The sequence below is a fragment of the Oncorhynchus mykiss genome, chromosome 27, assembly GCF_057628025.1.
Source record: "Oncorhynchus mykiss isolate SJ-2025 chromosome 27, ASM5762802v1, whole genome shotgun sequence".
Taxonomy (NCBI): Eukaryota; Metazoa; Chordata; class Actinopteri; order Salmoniformes; family Salmonidae; genus Oncorhynchus; species Oncorhynchus mykiss.
The window spans coordinates 6,716,706-6,741,454 of NC_143048.1; the positions used below are offsets into that span (position 1 = coordinate 6,716,706).

The 24,749-nt window shown below is 44.1% G+C and overlaps 2 protein-coding genes across 3 annotated transcripts; both read left to right on the forward strand.

Moving 5' to 3' along the window:
- The first annotated feature begins 432 nt into the window (after positions 1-432).
- Positions 433-11,499, forward strand: LOC110507391 (coatomer subunit delta). The gene is made up of 10 exons (XM_021587363.3): positions 433-2,228; positions 3,389-3,652; positions 3,912-4,091; positions 4,197-4,402; positions 6,518-6,679; positions 6,842-7,007; positions 9,078-9,225; positions 9,363-9,471; positions 9,728-9,932; positions 10,074-11,499. The coding sequence occupies exons 1-10, from the start codon at positions 2,226-2,228 to the stop codon at positions 10,161-10,163; spliced, it is 1,533 nt and encodes a 510-aa protein (XP_021443038.3). The 5' UTR covers positions 433-2,225; the 3' UTR covers positions 10,164-11,499.
- A 5,566-nt stretch (positions 11,500-17,065) lies between these two features.
- Positions 17,066-24,542, forward strand: LOC110507055 (latexin). 2 transcript variants are annotated; one of them, XM_036964876.2, is made up of 8 exons: positions 17,066-17,296; positions 18,055-18,222; positions 22,367-22,531; positions 22,981-23,043; positions 23,270-23,444; positions 23,522-23,658; positions 23,925-23,987; positions 24,085-24,542. In XM_036964876.2, exons 2-8 carry the CDS (start codon positions 18,070-18,072, stop codon positions 24,184-24,186), a joined length of 858 nt encoding a protein of 285 aa, XP_036820771.2. In that variant the 5' UTR covers positions 17,066-17,296; positions 18,055-18,069; the 3' UTR covers positions 24,187-24,542. The 2 variants fall into 2 exon arrangements, with proteins under 2 accessions (XP_036820771.2, XP_036820769.2); XM_036964874.2 differs by lacking the exon at positions 17,066-17,296 and having other exon boundaries at positions 17,945-18,222.
- Positions 24,543-24,749: the final 207 nt, after the last annotated feature.

Consider the following 24,749-nt stretch of genomic DNA (forward strand, 5'->3'; position numbering starts at 1 on the left):
ATGTACAGTAGGCCCTAACAGTTTGTGGGCATCGTTTGTCACTGTTTTCGTGCAATTAATGTATTGTTTAGTGTTGTGTAGTGGCTTTGCTGGCATGCATCCCACATTTTTGTTTTTGTTTGCCACTGGCGTCATGTGCAAAAAGAGGGATACGTGCCCCAGTTGTTCAGAGACGGAACCTGGCGAAAGTGAGGATAAAGTACCTGCGGTGAGGACCGCCGAGTTCAGTCTTCATCCTGGGGAGAATAAGGAGGATTCTGGCTGAGTGCGAGTGAGATTTATAGAGAGAATGAATCCTTGCATTTTGGCTGATCCATATGTGGTGTCCGATTGGGTGGAGAAGAGGTTGGTGAAGGTGACTCGGAGTGGACTCGTGATGATTTATCGTGTTTCCTCCGCCCAGAAGGAGCAGACGCTCTGGATTACACGATTGGGGACAATATTTGCAACTTGCTTTGCTCTTCGGAGCAGGGCGCCGTTGAAAGGAGTGATAACGGGGTTGCATTAAGTGTTGAGGAGGGCAGTTGAAATGGAAAATTCCCGGTGTCTGTAACGCCCGCCGTTTATTGAGCCGTAGATCCGGTGGAGAGCATGGGGAAACGGAGAAGACATTATCTGTCATGTTGAGTCTATACTAGATTACGTCAAGGTAGGAGGTGTCAATTTCCTGTGAGAGTTTTTGTTTCCGACAACACTACAGTGTTTTAGGTGTCAAGTTTATAGGCATGTTGCAGCAGTGTGGAGGGAGATGCCTCGATGTGAGAAGTGTGCCGGTGGGCATGAGATGAAGGATGTGTGGCATCGGTGGAGAAAGTTATATGTCTCAGTTTTGGGGGTGCCCATGGGGCTGGCGTTCGGAGGTGTTCGGTGAGAGAAAGGCAGATTGAGGTAGCCAGAGTTAAAGTAGTACAGAAAGAGTTGTATGCCGAAGCAGTGAAGAAAGTGGTAGAGAAAGATGGGTACAAGGTGAGGGATCCTGAGAGGATTCGTGTGAGTAGGCAAAGACCAAGAGAGAGTGATGGGAAGAATATGTGCCTCAGTAAGGTGGACTTTATAGCATTTATAGCCATGGCTGTCAATTGTATTGCAGAAGTGGATCGAAAGTCACAGAAAATAGAGTTTGCGGTGGCGAAGAAGTACTTGGGATTGGAGGATTTACTGCAGAACAGTTGTAGGGGGTGTTAGTGTCATGTACTCTCAGACCATCTGTCTGGAGTAAGACTAGATATGGTTAAATAGTGGAATGGGGTGGTGGATTTTTTTAGAGTGCTAATAGTTGGCAGGGCAGCTTTCCTTTTCCCCAACTTGTATTACCACATCAAATAATTGAATGTTGGTAGTCCATGAATTACCTCACGGACCAGTACAGTAGGTGGCAGTGTATGCACCTACAAGTTGGATGCGATCCAAAGAGATGTATAACTAAACCAAGGTAGTCATTTCCAATGGGAACAAGTGCGTCATCGTGGGAAGAACAAGTAAGGAGGTGGGCTGAAACAAGCATGAGCTAGCGAGATCCTATTGGCGGGTTCTAGCATGTATCTGCATATTTCCGTTAGGGAACGCTTACTCTGTGAAGTGCATACGTGCAATAACTCAATTCGTCTTTGCACTCCTTCTAAATAACGCAATTTTAAAAATACATGTTGTAAAGGGTCAAGTATACAAAACTTACTCCACTCTGTTCATAACAGATTTTAGTGTTGGGAACAGAAAACTGTGTTGAGCTCAAATGTTTAATCGATGAGAAAATGTGCAGAATCTCGGCCAAAATCCACCTGGTTCCATCTTCTCCCACTCTTGGCCAGTGGGCTTCCTCTCACTACCATATAAGGCAGTGAGCTGAAACGCCAAGCGGATGCTTCACATTTCTACATCCGGTGACATATCTGTCTCGTTGTTCTATCTGTGCTCGATCTCTTTGGTTCAAGCACACATCGCGCAACTTTTGACGTTCTGAAGTTTTCTACGACAAAGCGAACGAGTGGTTTATCAAGGAAGCAACTCCGCTGGTTGGAGACGTGGCTCGCTTGGCTGCCATATTGAAGTAACTCACAGTGAAGCACTACAAGCAACAAGCAGTTTAGCTAGCTATCCAACTATATTTTCTTTCTAAAGGCGCTTTAGATTTACTGGATATTGACTGAGCAAACACCATCGGAGATTGAAGATCGTTTTCCTAACCATCTGAGATTAAATATCGTTTTCCTAAAGAGAGACCAACAATGGTGAGCACAGTCACATTTCAAGTCTTTATCTTTTCCGCTTAGCTTAATCATAACAACAAACGTTAGCTTGCTATCATTAGCTAGCCCCTTGGCACAATGAATTGAGAAGCAAACCAAACTTCACTTGACAAACAACCACAAAGGTAGCCACTCAAGGTTATTTGCTAATTTATTAACTATATAATGCTACGATTACTTAGCAGCGTTGTAATGTAACGTATCGATGTTAGTAAGCTAGCGAAGTTAACTAGCTAACGTTACCACAAATGTCAGCTACTAGTGCTTGGTGACAGTTCAGTTAGCTAACGCTAGCTGGCTAAGTTTACTAGCTAACTAGGTAACTACCTAGCTACAATTTAACTAAGTTAACTAGATTGATCTTTACATTTCACCGGTCTGCTAACTGTGTTAAGCTATGTTGGCTGGTAACGTTAAATACTTGGCAGGCTAGTTAACTAACTAGCTAACATTAGTTACCATGATATGTCAACCAATGGATCTTGGCTGTATGACATTGTGATTGATTTGCATTGCGTAATCTAGTAAATTAAGTCGTTTGGATCAATGCGTTATCGTGCCTTGGTCCTGGTATTCTGTGATGGTAAGTGATTTTTCACATATAGCAAATTGTAGCCAGCATAGGGTGGGAATATCTTTACACTTGTTTACACACTGAACTTAACTGGGGTCAGAACGCAATCATGGTTACATTAAGACACCATGAAGCTTGTGTGAGATATGGGTCAGAAAACGTACCTCAATGCAGGGATGGGATATGCCACTACTCCAAATTGGACCTTTCCACACTGATAGATCAAGAACATTGAAATACTGCTTTTTTTCCCACTGGGAAACTACCCTTTTGTCCTCATGCTACCTAGCCGTAGCATATCCCGTCCCTGCATTGAGGTATGTTTTCCGACCCATATCATACGCTGGCTTCACAGCGTCTTAATGCAACTATGATTTCTTTCTGACCCCAGTGCAGCTCAGTGTGTAAACAGGTAGGAATCTGCTTTCTAAGTAAATTGGCACATAACTACCTTTCTTGGCCAACATATTTGTACCACATATGGTTACCCTGTTTATCACTCTGTCATCCGTTAATGGAGACAACCCACTTATGAACGGATGTTTGTGATTCTCTCTGCTCGCTGCAGGTGCTTTTGGCAGCGGCGGTGTGCACCAAGGCAGGCAAAGCCATCGTGTCACGGCAGTTTGTGGAGATGACCCGGACGCGTGTCGAGGGCCTGCTGGCTGCTTTCCCCAAGCTCATGGGCTTGGGCAAGCAGCACACGTTTGTGGAGACGGAGAGTGTGCGTTACGTCTACCAGCCGTTGGACAAGCTCTACATGGTGCTGGTCACCACCAAGAACAGCAACATCCTGGAAGACCTGGAGACGCTGCGGCTCTTCTCACGCGTGGTATGATACGATCCGACACATCTTTATTGGTCCATTACACAGAGATTTTGCAGCCATAGTATCCAGGACCCACACACACGACAGGATGGGAGCAGCACAGGGGATAACCCTACGCTATAGCAGCCCATTGCTGCTTACGAGTTCAGAGTTTATCCATCCCACCAATAACTTCAAATGGGATCATATCCCACTAGAAACTAGAACGGTATTATGACTTGGTTTGATATGGAAGCATTCAATTGTGTTTTTCTGTTTTCAGATCCCAGAGTACTGCCGTGTGCTGGAGGAAGGGGAAATCTCAGACCACTGTTTTGACCTGATATTCGCCTTCGACGAGATCGTGGCCCTGGGCTACAGGGAGAACGTCAACCTGGCCCAGATCCGCACCTTCACCGAGATGGACTCTCATGAGGAGAAGGTGTTCCGGGCAGTCAGAGAGGTGAGACACTTGTTGCTAAAACGCCCATAACGTCCAGAGGACGTGTGGCATTAGCTTATAGCAACCACGATTTAAACGTTCTTCCTCATCTGCTCGGCCCCACAGACCCAGGAGCGAGAGGCCAAAGCAGAGATGCGGCGAAAGGCTAAAGAGCTGCAGCAGATCAGGCGAGACGCCGAGCGCTCGGGGAAGAAGGTGCCGGGCTTCGGCGGCTTCGGCAATGCTGGGATGAGCAGCATGTCCTCAGGGTCCATCATCACAGACACCATCATCGAACCCGAGAAACCCAAGATGGCTACCGTCCCAGTCAGGTACGGAAATGATGGAATTACGGTGTTGAATTTGATTGTGTGTATAATTGTCTTAGACTGTACTGCAATACACAGTGATTGGCAGTTAGGGCCCAGTTTGTCCTGATAATGTGACCAGGGTGGGAAATTGTATTTTTGGTCCAACAGCCACTGTGGCAGTTAGATGAGAAAATCGACCAGCCAACTCTTTTGTAGTGTTTCTAAAACAAGAAATGTATTAGTAGTAAGAAGTAATGTGGTATATTGCTCCATTCAATTTCATTTTTGTGACCTAAGTATTTTAACCGATGTCTGTTAAAAGCAATAATTTAGTTAAAATAGTGAAACAAATAAACTGTTCTACAACTGAGCATTAAGAATCAACAAAGTGTCTGCCCTGCCACAAAATGCTGAGTGAAACGGCTTATTTATTGTTATTAGTTCAGAGCTCTGACACTGCCATTTTTTACAAAGAGTACATACGTTGATATTTATGAGAACACAAATAAATTGAGCACAATTAAAATATGTGAGTGTTTTAATGATAAGACATGACATAAAGTTTATGAATAAAATGGTGTTGGAGTGTGTAACCCAGAAAAATTTGAGTCATTAGGTGAGACAAATGTTCAGCTGCCCCTTCAAGGGGGGCCAGTACCATGGTAACGGTTATTGAGAATCTTGGCGTTTGAACAAAACAACTTGGCGTTTGAACAAAAATGATGTAACTAGACAAGAAACACTTTAGTAGCCTTTCGTCAATTCGACCAACTTCTACCAGCCACCAATGTGGAAAGACATTATTTCCCGCCAATGCCCCAAATTCTGCCCGCATATGGCGGGTGTTCATTTCTCACCCTGAACGTGACTTGACTAGGGCTGTTGCGGTGACACCGGAGGTCAACGAGTCATGAAGGCAGTCAAATTCCACATGACCATTTAGTCACGGTAATTAGGCTTCTCCAAGCTCTGATGCTGGTCATTAGCAGCCTACCAAACTTGCTAACTGCCTGGTACTCAGCACTCTTTTGTCCCTCTAATCACACTGACATCAATGCCCAGACAGTTTGGAATACTTATTTCTCGCACAAAATAGGTTGACGTTTGTACTATCGGGGATAGTAGATTGACTTTGGCTAGTGCTTTTGCTGTTCGTTAGGCCTACTCATCTTGTTGGCTGACGAAAAGTAAATGTGGACAGTTCATCCAATATCTTCTATGCATCTTGGAATTGGATAAAAGTGTGTGCAGTTGTGTCCCCGATGTCTGTCTTCACTTGTAACCTGTGAGAAATACTTTGGATTGCGCCACACACTCTGGGAGCAGGGCACAACGCACTAGTCCGGGCATTTAAAAGGAATGGATTTTTTGGGGTGCGTTACTGCCATAAAGGGGATGCCTCCGTGAAATTTGAGGCATTATCAAGTGCTGGTGAAATTGTGAATTCGACTTTTGCGCAAAAAAAACAGCAGAGCTCATGCCTTTCAAGCAACTTTTTCAAATCATCATTAGTCTCATCCTGCAAGCCTTACAATGTATTCAAAATAAAAACATATAGCCCAACGTTTGTAGAACAACTAAAGTTACATGAATAACTCTAAATTAAGCATAGTACCTATTTCTTTGTTAACCGCTCAACACAGAATAGTGTGCGCACTCCCTCAAATCGTTTTGGAGAAAATATCATATATTTTATTCAGCTTTGTTCAATTGTATTCTTCATACTATAAAATAATACCACAGAATTCTAAGCAAATCTTGTCTGCTAAATTAACTAGTGTAGCCCACAGCCATTTGGCATAGCCACATAATTACCTTTTCTTCTGAAATAGACCACATTTTCTTCATATCATGCTTCTTTAGACCTGTTTAATATAATAATGGATTTATTGGGAAAGTGTTACAATATTACATGGATTTATTAGACTTTTTAAAAATGGCTTATTAATAGGTGGAAGCCAGGAGATGAAATGTGTTTGTTAATTAACGGTCAATTACTGTGAGACCGATGGTTAATTGCTTGACAATCACCGGCTGACCATTTCGGGAAAGCCCTAGACCTGACCAGCCCTAGACCTGACCTTGAAAAACTCTGAGCCACAGATGCTGGTACTGACGATCGTGTGTCTCCCACAGGCCGACCGGATCCAGCAAAGCCCTCAAGCTGGGCGCCAGGGGGAAAGAGGTGGACAACTTTGTGGACAAGCTCAGGGGGGAGGGGGAAACCATCACGTCCAACACAGGGAAAAGGCCTTCGCTTGCGTCCAATGTCCTACCGCCACCAGTTAATGTGGAGAGGTACATTATTCCTCTTAAGTTTTCATCTTTGATAGTAAGCCAAGGTTTATCTTGCATTCAATGTCTGTGCATGTGCTTTACTATTGCCATCATTCCTGTGTGTGATTGCAATGTGTGTGATGATAAAACCTCAATCTTGACACCTGTGTATGTTTTCCTCAGTGTCCACATGAGAGTTGAGGAGAAGATCAGCCTGACCTGTGGACGTGACGGAGGTCTACAGAACATGGAGCTCCTAGGCATGATCACGCTGAGAGTGACCGACGACAAGGTCAGCCGCATCCGCCTGATGGTCAACAACTACGACAAGAAGGGAGTACAACTGCAGGTGAGTTGTTCAGATCCATGACCTTTTGTAAAGACTCCTGGATGGTGTCCAGTAGGGCACAACGTTGTAGAAAAATCCAGTGTTCTTATTTGACTAGTAACCCCAGCACGATTACAAAATGTTTCTCCCCGTGTGCTCCTTCTGAACACGGCCCAATGTATTCGAAGATTTCTGTAACAATTCATCCCATATCAGAGATATGTTCTCTACCGGTCAAGAGTTTTAACACCTACTCATTCAAGGGTTTTTCTTTATTTTTTAACTTTTTTATACGTTGTTGAATAATAGTGAAGTCGTCAAAACTATGAAATGAAATAACACATGTAATCATGTAATAACCAAAAAGGTGTTAAACAAATCAAAATATAATTTTATATTTGATATTATTCTTCGCCTTGATGACAGCTTTGCACACTCTTGGTATTCTCTCAACCAGCTTCATGAGGTGGTCACCTGTAATGCATTTTAATTAACAGGTGTGCTTTGATAAAAGTTAATTTGTGGAATTTATTGCCTTCTTAATGTGTTTAAGCCAATCAGTTGTGTTGTGACAAGGTAGGGGTGGTATACAGAAGATAGCCCTATTTGGTAAAAGACCAAATCCATGTCCATGTTATGGCAACTGCTCAAATAATGCTTGGCTATGAAAAGCCAACTGACATTTACTCCTGAGGTGCTGACCTGTTGCACCCTCCACAACCACTGGGATTATTATTATTTGACACTGCTGGTCATCTATGAACGTTTGAACATCTTGGCCATGTACTGTTATAATCTCAATCCGGCACAGCCAGAAGAGGACTGGCCCTATCCTCTCTAGGTTTCTTCCTAGGTTCCGGCCTTTCTAGGGAGTTTTTCCTAGCCACCGTGCTTCTACGTCTGCATTGCTTGCTGTTTGGGGTTTTAGGCTGGGTTTCTGCTGACGTAAGAAGGGCTTTATAAATATATTTGATTGAATAAGCAAAGAGAAATGACAGTCCAGTACTTTAAGATGTGGAACATTTCCAGAACTTTGAAAGTTTCTTCAAGTGCAGTTGCAAAAACCACCAAGCGCTATGATGAAACTGGCTCTCATGAGGACCGCCACAGGACAGGAAGACCCAGAGTTACCTCTGCTGCTGAGGATACATTCATTATAGTTACCAGCCTCATATTTCAGCCCAAATAAATGCTTCAGAGTTCAAGTAACAGGCACACGTCAACATGAACTGTTCAGAGGAGACTGCATGAATCAGACCTTCATGGTTGAATTGGTTTCTTTGCAGCAAAACGCAAAGGGTGGCTTCTTTATTGTCATTTTTTTATTTCACCTTTATTTAACCAGGGAGGCTAGTTGAGAACAAGTTCTCATTTACAACTGCGACCTGGCCAAGATAAAGCAAAGCAGTGAGACAAACAACACAGAGTTACGCATGGAATAAACAAACAGTCAATAATACAATAGAAAAAAGTCTATATACAGTGTGTGCAAATGAGGTAGGATAAGGGAGGTGAAGAAGAAATCTCAAAGACATTTTTTTGTTACTACATGATTCCATATGTGTTGTTTCATAGTTTTGATGTCTTCACTATTCTACAATTTGGAAAATAGTTTTAAAAAATAAAGTAGGTGTTCTAAAACTTTTGCCCTGGTTGTGTATGTCCACTGTGTTGGAATTTATTTTATCTCCCCTGGTTGTGTATGTCCACTGTGTTGGAATTTATTTTATCTCCCCTGGTTGTGTATGTCCACTGTGTTGGAATTTATTTTATCTCCCCTGGTTGTGTATGTCCACTGTGTTGGAATTTATTTTATCTCCCCTGGTTGTGTATGTCCACTGTGTTGGAATTTATTTTATCTCCCCTGGTTGTGTATGTCCACTGTGTTGGAATTTATTTTATCTCCCCTGGTTGTGTATGTCCACTGTGTTGGAATTTATTTTATCTCCCCTGGTTGTGTATGTCCACTGTGTTGGAATTTATTTTATCTCCCCTGGTTGTGTATGTCCACTGTGTTGGAATTGATTTTTATCTCCCCTGGTTGTGTATGTCCACTGTGTTGGAATCAATTCCATCTCCCCTGTTATTTAGACACATCCCAACGTAGATAAGAAGCTCTTCACTTCAGACTCTGTGATTGGTCTGAAGAACCCCGAGAAGTCTTTCCCCCTCGACAACGACGTGGGGGTGCTGAAGTGGAGGCTCCAAAGCACAGACGATGCCCTCATACCTCTAACCAGTGAGTCTCATTCCAATGCCTTTCTCCACCCGTCGTCCTGCCGGCACCATCTTCGATCTGCAATTACTGTGGTAGGATTTATTCCGTGTTAACGACAGTCTTTTTTTAAATGTCATTGTGCCTCGTTTTGCCTGTAGTAAACTGCTGGCCTTCAGAGAGCGCTACTGGCTGCGACGTGAACATAGAATATGAACTGCAGGAGGAGAGCCTTGAACTGAACGACGTAGTTATTGCTATCCCAATACCGTGAGTACATGGGTGATATAAAAATGACTTTTCTTGTAATGTGTTGACTGTATAACAACCTTGCTGGGTTTTCTTTTGGCCGGTTTCCCAGAGACCGGTTTTTAAGCACAGCCCCGGACTAAGAAGCGTGGGTAATGGAGTTCCTCCATTGAGCTGGTTTTTAGTATAAGACTATGGTTCATTTGTGACCAGGTAAACCAGCCTAAAGTTTGATGGTTGCGTTGTTTACAGTATATGGTTGTATTTCCTGGTGCAGATCTGGAGTTGGGGCACCTGTGGTTGGAGACGTGGACGGAGAGTATAAGCACGACAGCAGACGGAACGTTCTAGAGTGGAGCCTACCCGTCATAGATGCCAAAAACAAAAGCGGCAGCCTGGAGTTCAGTGTCGCCGGGCAGCCCAGCGACTTCTTCCCCGTCAACGTGTCCTTTGTGTCCAAACGCAATTACTGCGACATACAGGCAAGTTTCATCTTTTTTTTTTTTTCGTCGAAGCTTACTAACTATGGACATTTAGGCCTACGGTCAATGATGGAACACAATGCTCTTGCGGTCCCTGCATTTCACTCGTCACATTGCTTTTTTCCCCTCCTATTCCCTCAGGTTGCCAAAGTGACTCACGTAGACGGAGACGCACCAGTGAAATTCTCTTTAGAAACTTCGTTCCTCGTCGACAAATACGAGATCCTGTAAAAACAAAATATATACGTCGAAGCTCCAGAGAAGACAAAATAAATACTCGCCTGCCTGCCCGCCTGTGGAACATTTTGAGACTGTACACATCAACAGGATCCAGCCCTTAAAAACCCTTCCCGCGGTGGAGCGCAGTATTGGTGTATTTATGTTTGTATGATAGAGAAAAAGATCTACAGTGTGTGTAAATATAGAGTTCAATTTAACGGGCAGCGAAACATGCTGTTATTCGCCGTGGAGAGGCGGGAAGTCAAAACACGATGACTAAAGGGGCAGCAGGGAAGGGAGATGGGTGGTGCTCTCGGTTAAGTGGTGGGGTAGGAACCGTACTAGCTACAGACAGGCATCGGGGACGTGTTCACTAGAACACAAAACGGAAAAAGAAAACAAAAAATATATATTTTCTCATTTTGAGGAAAAATAAAATTAGCCTTTCTAATTATATAAGTCCAGGTAGTCCCTCCCTGATTCAGTCAGTTTTCTTCCATTTGGGGCCTAATGAACATGACCCTGTTGTGTTGGCTGAGGAGCTAGTCGGTATTCAGCTGGTTCATCTTCCCTGCTATAGAGGTTGAGTAATTAAAATCATCCCCACCTCCAAGAGAGTCATGCATCCTCTACCAGAGACATTTTGTATTTTATACATTGGACCAGATTTTGAAGAAAGCGCCTAGGTGGTCTTTCATGTTTTTGTTTCATAACTGCAGGTTCACCGCAAATCCATTTTAATGGCACCTGTTTACCCACTAAAGGCATTTTTTTTTTCATTAGATTGATTAATCTCAATATGTAGCTTTAGGTGTTGGCTGTGGTATTGAGAAACTGTTAAGATGGAAAAGAGTAAGCAGCCAATTCACAAGGCAAACCACTGCGTTTTTTGGCTATAGAAGTTCTCGAAAAGTAATAATTTAAAAGCTCCATAGCAAGCTCACCGTTTTACTATTTACAAATGTATCAGTTGTTGAAAAGGAAGAGGCGATCAATATACTGTGGTTCATATCAAACAACCATCAATAGAGGGAATACTTTGGTCCTACTGCGAGGAGAACTCTCCTGCCAGTGACACCACCTCCCTCTGATGACTCATTTACTCCCATAATGAACGGATGCTCTTTAAAACCCACTTAATCAAAAGGACAACATGTAGTGGTTTCATTTTTTGGTTTTGATGTTTTGTTTGTATTCCCAGAATTTCAATGCGGTTGGTTGGATAATGGGGTTTGAAGATGGCTAGATGGGACATTTTATCTGTGAAGAAATACAGATGGGGAATCGTAACATTCCAGTATAAAATGTGAAGCAAAAAATCTTTAATTAATTAAAGTGTATTATTCAACTTTGCGGTCTTGATTTATTTTGGTAGTTAATGCATTGCAATGACGTTAAAGACCGGTTGGTTGTTCAGCAACAACTTATGCTTGCGCAATTATGGGGCAAAACGAAGGTTATGTACGTAACCACGGTTATGTGAGCTACATGGATCACTCCAATATATTGGTATCACTCCACAGCTGAGGGATACATCCGAGGTGAGGATTTACAGAGTTACTCCCATCTACCTGTGTCACGGCTGGGGTCCACCCCTATATATAGACCCCATGGCCGCGACACGTGTTCTCTACATCAATTTTGAGGTGCCTCTAGCACCGTAGAGGATTAGAGTGGTTACATACGTAACCTCCGTTATGTTTCCCTACATTGGAATACCCGTACCAGATTTCGTCGGTGCTAGAGGGATCTGGCCAGCCAGCGGCGAAGTCCCAGCGTGGGGCTGTCAGTGGAAGGGGTGTCCAGGCACAGTCCCTGGAAGGGGAGGCAATACCCAGGACCGCTGAACCAACCGCAGAGGGAGGTGCCACATTTACCCGATTAGTACCTAGCAAAGGTGCAAGAGGAAGCGCAGCACAGATATCAGCGAGGGCACTCCTCTCAGTAGAGTCCAGGACGCAGCCACACCTCGTGTTGTGTGCCACCACAGACCCCATCACTGGCCTGCTGTCGTAATTGTGTCATGACCCTGTGAGAGAGCCTCTGCTTTGATAACCCAGCCCCCAGGAGACTCACCATAGTAGACAAAGAGCTGGTCTGTTGTTCTCATTGACCGTGTCCGCTCCACATAGGCAGCCAGTGCCCCGCACAGCATGCAGGCGCGAGGCGCTACTGCCGGGGGGTCGTAAGCAGACAGGATAAAAGGGATGTTCACATGCCTGTCTGACAGAACCTTCGAGGGGAATGAAGGGTTAATGCTTCAGTATTTTATCCTAAGAAGCTGGCCAGACACAAGAAAGAGTATGCCCATGCTGGTGAGGGACTACTGGACATATAGAGACAAACTCACAATGAAGGAAGAGGTCGACAACAAAGGCGACAGGGTGGTAGTGCTAGAAACTCGACGCCTAATGATTCTCGTATCCATGCAGGACACTCTGGGGGCGAAGCCAGTCTCAGGAAAGCCAGAGACTCAGTATTCTGGCCCAACATGCACCCAAGAAATTAAACATTTTGTGGCTGTGTGCAGTATATGTAAAGCTAATCTACCTAAGCAGCAATAGGAAACGCTGCAGCCACATGACGTACAGTTGAAGTCGGAAGTTTACATACTACTTTGGCTGGAGTCATTATAATTCATTTTTCAACCAATCCACAACTTTCTTCTTAAAAAAACTAGTTTTGGCAAGTCGGTTGGGACATCTACTTTGTGCATGACACAAGTAATTTTTTCAACAATTGTTTACAGACAGATTATTTCACTTATAATTCACTGTATCACAATTCAAGTGGGTCAGAAGTTTACATACACTAAATTGACTGTGCCTTTAAACAGCTTGGAAAATTCCAGAAAATTATGTCATGGCTTTAGAAGCCTCTGATAGGCTAATTGACAACATTTGAGTCAATTGGAGGTGTACCTGTGGATGTATTTCAGGGCCTACCTTCAAACTATAATCTATATCTATATCTACAATTGACATCATGGGAAAATCAAAAGAAATCAGCCAAGAAATCAAAAAATTGTTGACCTCCACAAGTCTGGTTCATCCTTGGGAGCAATTTCCAAACGCCTGAATGTACCACGTTCATCTGTACAAACAATAGTACGCAAGTATTAACACCATGGGACCACGCAGCCATCATACCGCTCAGGAAGGAGACACGTTCTGTCTCATAGAGATGAATGTACTTTGGTGCGAAAAGTGCAAATCAATCCCAGAACAACAGCAAAGGACCTTGTGAAGATCCTGGAGGAAACAGGTACAAAAGTATCTATATCCACAGTAAAATGAGTCCTACATCAACATAACCTGAAAGGCCGCTCAGCAAGGAAGAAGCCACTGCTCCAAAACCACCATAAAAAGCCAGACTGCATTTTGCAACTGCACATGGGGACAAAGATCATACATTTTGGAGAAATGTCTGATGAAACAAAAATAGAAATGTTTGGCCATAATGACCATCGTTATGTTTGGTGGAAAAAGTGGGATGCTTGCAAGCCGAAGAACACCATCCCAACCGTGAAGCACGGTGGTGGCAGCATCATGTTGTGGAGATGGTTTGCTGCAGGAGGGACTGGTGCACTTCACAAAATAGATGGTGTCATGAGGAAAGAAAATAATGTGGATATAATGAAGCAACATCTCAAGACATCAGTCAGGAAGTTAAAGCTTGGTCGCAAATGGGTCTTCCAAATGGACAATGACCCCAAGCATACTTCCAAAGTTGTGGCAAAATGGCTTAAGGGCAACAAAGTCAAGGTATTGGAGTGGCCATCACAAAGCCCTGACCTCAATCCTATAGAAAATTTGAGGGCAGAACTGAAAAAGCGTGTGCGAGCAAGGAGGCCTACAAACCTGACTCAGTTACACCAGCTCTGTCAGGAGGAATGGGCCACAATTCACCCAACTTATTGTGGGAAGCTTGTGGAAGGCTACCCAAAACGTTTGACCCAAGTAAAACAATTTAAAGGCAATGCTACCAAATACTAATTGAGTGTATGTAAACTTCTGACACATTGGGAATGTGATGAAAGAAATTAAATCTGAAATAAATCATTCTCTCTACTATTATTCTGACATCTCACATTCTTAAAATAAAGTGGTGATCCTAACTGACCTAAGACAGGGAATTTTTTACTAAGATTAAATGTTAGCAACTGTGAAAAACTGAGTTTAAATGTATTCGGCTAAGGTGTATGTAAACTTCCGACATCAACTGTATCAACATGTCCTTGGTCTAAAGTGGGAATGGTTCTGTTCATAGTCGTTTCTTTTCGGGGCCTCCCCAGTGGCGCAGCACTGCATTGCAGTGCTTGAGGCGTCACTACAGACCCGGGTTCGATCCCGGGCTGTGTCGTAGCCGGCCGCGACCTGGAGACCAATGAGGTGGCGCACAATTGGCCCAGCGTTGTCTGGTTTAGAAGAGGTTTTCACCGGCCGGGATGTCCTTGTCCCATCGCGCTCTAGTGATTCCTCTGGCAGGCCGGGCGCATGCACGCTGACACGGTTGCCAGTTGTACAGTGTTTCCTCCGACACATTGGTGCGGCTGGCTTCCGGAAGAAGCAGTGCGGCTTGGTAGGGTTGTGTTTCGGAGGATGCATGGGTCTCGACCTTCACCTCTCCCGAGTCTGTAAGTACCAATTGGGGAGAAAAGTGTATGTAAGCTTCTGACACATTGGGAATGTGATGGGTAGCCTTACAACATTTCATTGAACGTTCCTTTTCAGATTATAGTGGACTACTATTCAGATTTTTAGGAGGTGGAGAAAATGATTGACACAACAGCCACTTGCATCATCGACTGTTGTAAACAGCAGTTTAGCAGATATGGCATACCTGACGGTGGTGTAGTTACGGATAATGAATGAAAATCTGCTATTTTCACTGCTGACTCGCCTAACCATTACTCTGACTGTGATAGGGTGAAGAGGTCACGATGGAACTCCCAGGCTTTTGAAAAAAAAGCAAAGTCTTGACTCGGATAATGGGCCCCAGTTCAGTCAAGTCAAAATAATGCTTTTTTTTGCAACTGCCCGGGTTCCATCATGTGACCTCGTCACCCTACCACAGTCAGAGTAATGGTTAGGCGGAGTCAGCAGTGAAACAGCAAAGACTCTCATCACAAAGACTATGCAGGAAGGCACAGATGTGTGGAAAGCCATTTTGCCGTGTATAAACACTCCCACAGAGGGCAGCAGTCCTGTACAGCGCTGACTGTCTCTGTTGCCAAAAACTGCCAAGCTCCTCGCACCAAAGGTCATTAGGGAGGTTCAGGCACACCAACTTGCATGTCAGGACAAGTCAAAACATTACCATGACGATAATGCAAAAAAATCTGCCTGTAATTAAACAAGGCCAAGCTGTCAGAGTGCTTCTGGCACCTCAAGCCAAGTATGTCACATGGATTCTTGGCACATCAGCACAAGGTCATGTGAAGTGGAAGTAAAAGGCCAAAAGTATCGAAGGAACCATGGGAAGAATATCCTCTGGACGGTGTGGGCAGGACACATGAGGAGACGGGGAAGACCCCACCAGGTCAGTTATCTCTACCGACCGTGCCTCCACAATTTCAGGAGGATGTGGAAGAGGAAGGAGAGGCCCTGAGGCTCCCAGAGGTGCCAGGAGAAGCCCTGAGGATCCAAGAGGTGCCCAACGTACCAGTGCGCCACACCAGGACAAGGGCTAACATAAGACCCTTAAGAGATTTATTTTTATTTTTAATTTCACCTTTATTTAACCAGGTAGGCAGGTTTAGAACAAGTTCTCATTTACAATTGCGACCTGGCCAAGATAAAGCAACGCAGTTTGACACATACAACAACACAGAGTTACACATGGAGTAAAACAAACAAAGTCAATAATACAGTAGAAAAATAAGTCTATATACAATGTGAGCAAGTGAGGTGAGATAAGGGAGGTAAAGGCAAAAAAGTCCATGGTGGCGAAGTAAATACAATATAGCAAAGTAAAACACTGGAATGGTTGATTTGCAGTGGAAGAATGTGCAAAGTAGAGATAGAAATAATGGGGTGCAAAGAAGCAAAATAAATATATAAATACAGTAGGGAAAGAGGTAGTTGTTTGGGCTAAATTATAGATGGGCTATGTACAGGTGCAGTAATCTGTGAGCTGCTCTTGACAGCTGGTGCTTAAAGTTAGTGAGGGAGATATGTGTTTCCAGTTTCAGAGATTTTTGTAGTTCGTTCCAGTCATTGGCAGCAGAGAACTGGAAGGAGAGGCGGCCAAAGGAAGAATTGGTTTTGGGGGTGACCAGAGAGATATACATGCTGGAGCGCGTGCTACAGGTGGGTGCTGCTATGGTGACCACCGAGCTGAGATAAGGGGGGACTTTACCTAGCAGGGTCTTACAGATGACCTGGAGCCAGTGGGTTTGGCGACGAGTATGAAGCGAGGGCCAGCCAACGAGAGCGTACAGGTCGCAGTGGTGGGTAGTAAATGTGGCTTTGGTGACAAAACAGATGGCACTGTGATAGACTGCATCCAATTTGTTGATTAGGGTATTGAGTAGGTGGGGGGAAAAAGAAAGGAAAAGGGTGTTGATGTAAATAGGTATTTTCAATGTGGTATTAAAATGGTATGAGGTGCTCGAGAATTCTATATGAAAAGGAAGATGTTTAGATAATGGGCATAATGTCAACCCAGAGATGGCGCTAGTGGGGCACCTATCTAGGATAAACAGGTGCATTATGAGTGACTGATTAGTATCTCATTACCTGTAACCCCTGACTAAATTATTACGTTTGCAGTTTATCTAACTCTCTGACGTGAGCTATTCACACACATCTTAACACCAATGTTATTGGATTTTTTGTAAGCCTTAAAAAGCCAAACACATACCATTCTGGTGCATATCCAAATGCTATCCACCCTCGGGTGTTTTTCAAAGCGAGTTTGCTAATCGGCATCTCACAGCCCTGGATGAACCAATGTTTTAGATGCAGTCATCAGCAAAACAGTGACGCATACACCATCGCACAACAGGTTAAAGTCAAGCGGGGTTCCCAAATACGAATGGGGCAATACAAGGCATCCATATTGTCATAATATCACCATCCCAAAACGAAATCAATTATGTGAACATAAAATGCTAGGTGGAACGCGCAACAGGTGGCTTATTGGTGAGTGTTGCCTAATCATTTTAAGTAAATTTGCCATGTTGCCTACTCATGCTAACTATATTTGCCATTGCTAAAGCAACTTAAGTTGTCCCAATGGTCTTCTCTTTGTAGATATCTCTGACACTAGCATCTCTTTGTCTTTTTTCGTAGCTTTTTTTGTTTGCGCCTTTGTATGCCATGGTATGGCGTTGTGTGTATATATGAAATACAAACAGCCAAGGTCGTGCATGAGCACTGAGGCTGAGAAGAATTTGTATTTATCAATGGTTATCTCCTACTGGCGTGCTTATGACGCTCGTAGAATTGTTATGATAAATCACATTTTTTCTATGCGTGCGAACATTGTAAATTCCGTTTAAGTAGTGTTTTAGAATGGTTTCTATGCTATATTAATAAATGAGGCCCCTTTTCTTTAAAAAGCTTTCGCATTAAAATGGCATTATCATTTTCACAATTTCATATTGTTATTGAGACCTAATAGTGTGAAATATCACGTTTGACTGCACTCCTTTTTAAATAAATCACTTTTCTGGGGGATTGCTCTACTCAGTGTTACATGTGTAGGCCTAGATGAGACCAGAAGTGCAGTTTGTTTAGATAAATGCCAAGAAAACAGAACAGGCAGCGGCGCTGGACAGTGTCAGTTTTCTCTCACTCCCACCCTCTCTTACGTAACCCTGAATTGGATGCCTATTTACACTCAGCTTGCCTTCCTTAGGACTACGCAATCCTCTTTGGCATTAGTTTTCTGTTCTCAGATCTTAGTGTGGAGTATGGGCTGGACGCTGTTTATCCTTCTGGTTGTTCTGACCGTGGTCCACGGGAACCCGACCATGACGGTCAGAACTGGGTCAGGACCAACAGTGGGGTTCGATCAACACCCAAACAGTGTTCCTCTGGGAGAGGACATACAGACCACTACAGAGGTGAGTGAGCTACAAACCCCTAGAATCCACTATTCCGAGAGGAAGCACATCAGCATAGACTCGGGACACTTGCTGTATAGGCCTACATAACATGGAGAATGAGTCTCCAGTTTGTTTTGCTTGAAAATACTGGTTTGACTTAACTTTGTCCAGCTTCTTGCTGTGATGCACATTGGATAGTATTTCACAACACGAGTTGTGCTTTCCAGTCGAATCCGGATTAGATCAAATTCAGGCAACCTAAAATGAACACCTCAATCAACCACATAACCATCTGCTAAGTAAATGAAGGAACAATGACACCCTGGTGAAATGGTAGTATTAGGTCAATCTTATTTAATCATCATTACAACATATGCTGTACATGGTACAAAACCAGTTAATATACATGCCCAAGTTGAAGTCCAAACTTTGAACTTGCCTCAAGTCTTCATAAAAACTGCTAGGCTGTGGGGCTAGGCTGTGGGACAAGGCTGTTTGCTGGAGAGCAAATGCTGAATGGAAATAGTCATAATAAATACTTTAGGACAGTGGGGGGGAAACAAGGGGGTGAATCAAGGGAATTCACTTGGTCATCTCTGATCATTTGTAGCATTTTGAATGCACATACGATATAATAAATCCACCTTATTTTAATTTCACGTTTATTTAAGTAGACAAGTTAAGAACAAATTCTTATTTACGATGATGGCCAAACCCTAAACCGGATGACGCTGGGCCAATTGTGCGCCGCCCTATTGGACTCCCAATCGTGGCCGGGTTGTGATACAGCCTGGAATCGAACCAGGGTCTGTAGTGATGCCTTAGACCGCTGCGCCACTCAGGAGCCCTTGGCGAGGCAGAGTATGTTTACAGTTGATTGAGCACTGTGTAGGTTTGTGTGCATCTGTCAAGCATTCCATTGCAGTACTGTAATGTTATTTTTTTTAAGGGGGTAGATGAGCTTTAATACTGCAGATAGATTGTAGCTTTCATCAATGTAATTGTCTGCATCATTTCCAATTCCCCATTTTCTTTATACACACACACACATACATACCAGTCAAAAGTATGGACACACCTACTCATTCAATGGTTTCTCTTTATTTTTACTATTTTCTACATTGTAGAATAATAGTGAAGACAAAACTATGAAATAACACATGGAATCATGTAGTAACCAAAAAAAGTGTTAAACAAATACATGTATTTGTTTATCAGATAATTTAAAGTAAGCCACCCTTTGCCTTGATGACTGCTTTGCACACACTAAGCATTCTCTCAACCAGCGTCACCTGGAATGCTTCTCCACCAGTCTTGAAGGAGTTCCCCCATATGCTGAGCACTTGAAGGCTGCTTTTCGTTTACTCTGTGGTCCAACTCATCCCAAACCATCTCAATTGGGTTGAGGTCGGGTGATTGTGGAGGCCAGGTCATCTGATGCAGCACTCCATCACTCTCCTTCTTGGTCAAATAGCCCTTACACTGCCTGGAGGTGTGTTGGGTCATTGTCCTGTTGAAAAACAAATGATAGTCCCACTAAGCGCAAACCAGATGGGATGGCGTATCGCTGTGGTAGCCATGCTGGTTAAGTGTGCCTTGAATTCTAAATAAATTACGGACAGTGTCACCAGCAAAGCACCAAATATAAAATAAACACTTTTTTTGGTTACTACATGATTCCACATGTGCTATTTCATAGTTTTGATGTCTTCACTATTATTCCACAATATAGTAAAAATAAAACCCTTGAATGAGTAGGTGTCAACTTTTGACTGGTACAGTACATACAAATACATACACATCTTAAATTTTTTCCTTCATTACTTTCTAACCCTACCACCCCTATCCTAATTGGAGTAAACAACAACACTTAGGCTTCTACTTCCAGCTTATACATACTATATACATTTTATGGACACAGTCTATTTTTACAATAGTTCTATTTAGTTTGATTTTACTCCAGTCCTTCCTCTACCCTCAACCTCTCCCATCTATTTCTGATGTCCATCCGGTTAGATTTTTATTTGCCATTTCTTTCAAACTGTGCTCTTTCACAAAAGTTCTTAACCTATGTATGTTTTATGCACACCGTATGTTTTACATTAGTTATATTGTTATTGGTCCCAACCTTCAGCTCCATTCAAACCCTCTGTAATGTGTTTACAATTCATTGATTGTGTGTGTTGTCCAGCCTCAGTTCTTCCACTTCACCTTCTTGGCAGGCAGCTGTCCTGTTGATGAGCTCCTCCTGAGTGCCAGGCAGACATGGCTGGTATCTGCTATACTCCATGGTGTACTCTCCTTTCCCCTGGACACACCCCACATCAGTTCTCCAGAAAGGATCATAGACTGAGCAATAACTTTAGTCCAAATAAATTAACAGAAAAAATGAGCAAATACAAACTCAATTCAATATCACTGAAAGTGCATGGCTTGATATCTTGGACATTTTTATGACTAATTGACGTCTTGACATCCGACTAGAGGGTCCAGCGCCTTACAGGACTGGAGCTCTGTGGCGTAACCAAACATGTCATTCAGTGGAATCTGGGGAGCGGAAATGGCGATTGACCATCAAATACACAGTGACTGGACAGACGTTTAACCTATCCTGTCTTAGCAGAAAGAAAAGGGCATAGGAAGTATGAGTAGGACAGAGCTGCACTCACATCAGCACACAGCGTAAAGTAGCCCTCCACCCCATCCTGCCCACTGATGACGCCATGGCGACGGTTGACCCCGGCGATGACTGTCCCTTGGAACTCATCGGGCGCCACAATTTCTACTGACATGATTGGCTCCAGCACGGCAACGTTGGCCTTCTCCATGGCTACCAAGAGGGGGACATGGATGGAAGGAGAGAGGAGACATTCAGTAGGTTTGTCAAAAAGCTGAGAAGCATGGAAAAGGTATAGAGGGAAAAATATGCGAGAACATAGTATTCTGGTTAGTTGACACCCACCTTGTTTAAGAGCGCCCTCCCCTGCACGGATGGCGATCTCATTAGAGTCCACCATGTGATGCGCTCCGTCTTCCAATAGGAACTTGACGCCTGAGATCTTGTGACCAGTCAGAGGGCCTTTCTCATAGGCATCTCTGAATCCCTGCAGGAGAGAAGGGATGTGATGGAGAAAGGGTGACAGTGGTGGGCAAACTACAACCCGCAGGCCCTTTCTATCGGGCCCACGGGAGGTTTGAGTAAAGAAACTAGAAATTATAATGGACCTATATATTCAAATTAATGCCCTTTCTGTAGCCCACAAATAGATTTGACAATAAATCGGTCAAAATAAAATGTGGCCCTCTTGAATTTTTCAATCCCGATGTGGCCCTCAAGTCAAAAAGTTTGCCCACTCTTGGGGTATGAGATTAGAGGTCTACTAGAATTTCTATCTGAATAAGATACAGGATTTTTACAATCCTAATTACACTTACTGGAGGGCCTATGTGATTCAGACTACAGCCAGGCGTGCACAACTTCTCAACAGCCGGCACAAACTGTTTGGGGGTGTTGGTTCCAACAGTCTGGTCTTCAAACTCTACTTTTGTGTCGTTTTCTTGGTCCAGAGGTTCAAGAACTCCTATCACTTTACCGTACTGCCCAGAACCACCAGACTGCTTCTTATGGGTGAAGTCAAACCTGCAGAGACAAGCACATAGCCAAAATCAGTAACTAATTTAGAGGATTTTCATTAAAGCATTGGTAGGTAAAGAACTGCCATAGTTGCCAAAACGATCAACTCACATTAACATAGACAAACAAAGTAGCTGTATGGTCATTTGCCATGCTTTTATGTTAGTGAGGAGAAGGGAAATGTGTGGCCGGTCTCTTTTAAAGGGCGTTACTAACTGAATTATTGGCTTGGGAGGAAGCAGGAAATTCTCCCCCTGCATGTGGCTGTTTCTCCAGCTGTCTAACCGCAACAGCCTCAACGGGCAGGGAGTTACAGCCTTTCCAGGCACTCTCTGACACTTCTACCCTCCCCTTACTCACTATAGTTATCTGTATTCTCCCTCTTTCTCCTTATCTAGAACTAGGGCAGGACACGACTCTCTGCACCAGCACACAGAGGTCAAAGTCCCATCGTGGCAGACTGACTCTCCCTACCTGTCCTCACCCACCCTCTTTGCTCTCATTCCCCTTCTCTCCGGTGCGGATTAGGGGGAAAGCGAGGTGGTGGAGGAAGTGATGACGACTGGCGTGCTGAACCCGAGTCACTACCCTGCCCGCCGGGCAGCCACGGTGGTCCAACACTACCTGAACACCCGCTACGGCTCACCCTACAGGTGGATCTTTTTCAGCACAGTACACAGCGGCAGCTCAGAGGTAGGAGTGGAGGTGGAGGATCAGCATACCTTGGGGAGTGTGTTGGGCAAGGGGCAGTTAATATTGCAAGGCAAGGCAGGATCCTTGAAGGGGATGGATACGGGAGGTTTGTGCGCATAAAAAGTCAATTCTCAATACCGCATACAGTGGGGGATTTTTATTTATTTTTATTTTACATTTTGTAACTAGGCAAGTCAGTTAAGAACATGTTCTTATTTTCAATGACGACCTAGGAACAGTGAGGTTAACTGCCTTGTTCAGGTGCAGGATGACAGATTTTTACCTTGTTGGTTCGATCTTCTAACCTTTCGTTTATTAGTCCAACGCTCTAACCACTAGGCTACCTGCCGCCCCACTTGAGGGGGCGACGGCTTTATGGAACATCATTCTGTTTGCTTTCATTTTGTCTTAAGTGGTTAATTTCTGCTCTCTCTCTCCCCGGCTGTCAGGATGTGGCAGAGATGGGGAGGAAGTATCAACTGGAGCTTACCGTGCAGGAGATGATCAGTAACGTAAGATCCGATTCACATTCTCAGTGACACACTATTGCACAGAACAGGCGTGTGAATAAATACACGGTGTGTTAAGTAACCTTGTCTACACTGCCATGGTGATAAACACCTGTGTTAGATCAACTTCTTCCCCCTAACATGCCGCAGCATCATTCCTTTCCCCAACTCTCCTTTCATATTCTTACATTCTCCTCAATTACCTCACCCTTTCCTCTCCCTATAAAAGGTTTCGGGGCAGTGCTCTGCGGAGCTCTTCTTTCCAGGGGGAGAGGGGCAGAGTGCTCCCCAGGTCCAGGCCTCCTGTGAGGGACTGCATCAAAGCAACACCACGGCTCAGGAAGAGGCCTTCTACCAGCAACACAGAGCCAGCAATAACCTAGTGTCAGGAAACAATATACCAGGTAGATATAGAGCCACAAACACACACAACTGACCCCCCCATCTCTCTTCTGACTGACGTTTGTGGTTTCTTTGACAGACAGCTACGGTCACGTGGAGCCCAGCATGAAGCCCTTCTGGCAACTGGGGGGCGTGGCCTCCAGTTTCATCATGCTGAGGGAGTCCAATGAGAGCACGCTTTACAACATGGCCCAGGTGGCCAACTTCACACAGCTGGTGAGCAGCCAAGAGGTCGGTTCGACCGTACGTTACTGTGCAGTCGGGCATCAGATTGCTAGATCATATATGGTTAGCTGATATGTTAAACACCTATCCGGGCATGGTATGATCAGGCATGCGTCTGATGTAGTCTTGAGAAGAACCTCAGTGTAACCATGGAGATATCTGCCCAAATTCCAAATGGACACTTAACTCCCCACCCATTCCTTTCCAACCGTCCTTCTCACACACTTGGTTCCCTGGTTTTGTCTGTCCCTCAACAGGAGACTGAGAAGGACCAGCTGAGGTTCAACTACCATGTCCTGCTGCACGAAATGATTTCCCAGGTAACTGAAACGTTCTGCCATCGGTCTTAACAGAACTCAGACGTCATGTTTGTTAATACAAAAGGTGCATTCGTTGTATGTGTGTGGTTACGCGCAGGAGATCGTCACCTGGTCCCCAGAACAGGGAGTTCAAGTCCTGCAGACTGAGCTGCAGCCAAAGTGCCACCACTGCGAGGCTCCTCCAAACACCACCAACTGAGATACACGGGAAAAACACTCCAGAGCCTTACTCAAGCACTGCAGGGAAGAGTACAGCACATCTCTTTCTTAGGACTCGGATGAAGGGTAAAAGCCACTTTCTACCTGCTTTGAAAAGCTGAGCTTTACACTTCACTCTTGTCTTCAGTAATTATGTTTACCTTCACCACCACTACTGCTTCAGAGGAGGTGAGAGGGCACACGTCAATGGCCTTACTGCAGCTATATGCCGAATGCACTGCTTTTACTGGTCAGCTTGTAAGACTCTTGGTAAGCTATAACGATGTGTTTCAACTTGTTGTTAATATACTCCATTGGCCCTCTTTGCTTCGTCAATAAAGCCGTCGCTGTACACAATGTAATGCTTCTGAGAGTGGCTCATTTGGACATTTGTTTGCCGTGTGTTACGAGTGGTACTTACGGTTCCGCACTGGTCACGCTCTCCCTGAAGGCTACCTTGGGCTTTCCCATCGCACAGGGGCAGTTATACAATGAGAGAAAGTAAGGTCAGCCTGATTTACCGCACCGAAATGCCATTGAAGGTTCGAGATGTGTGGAACTCGT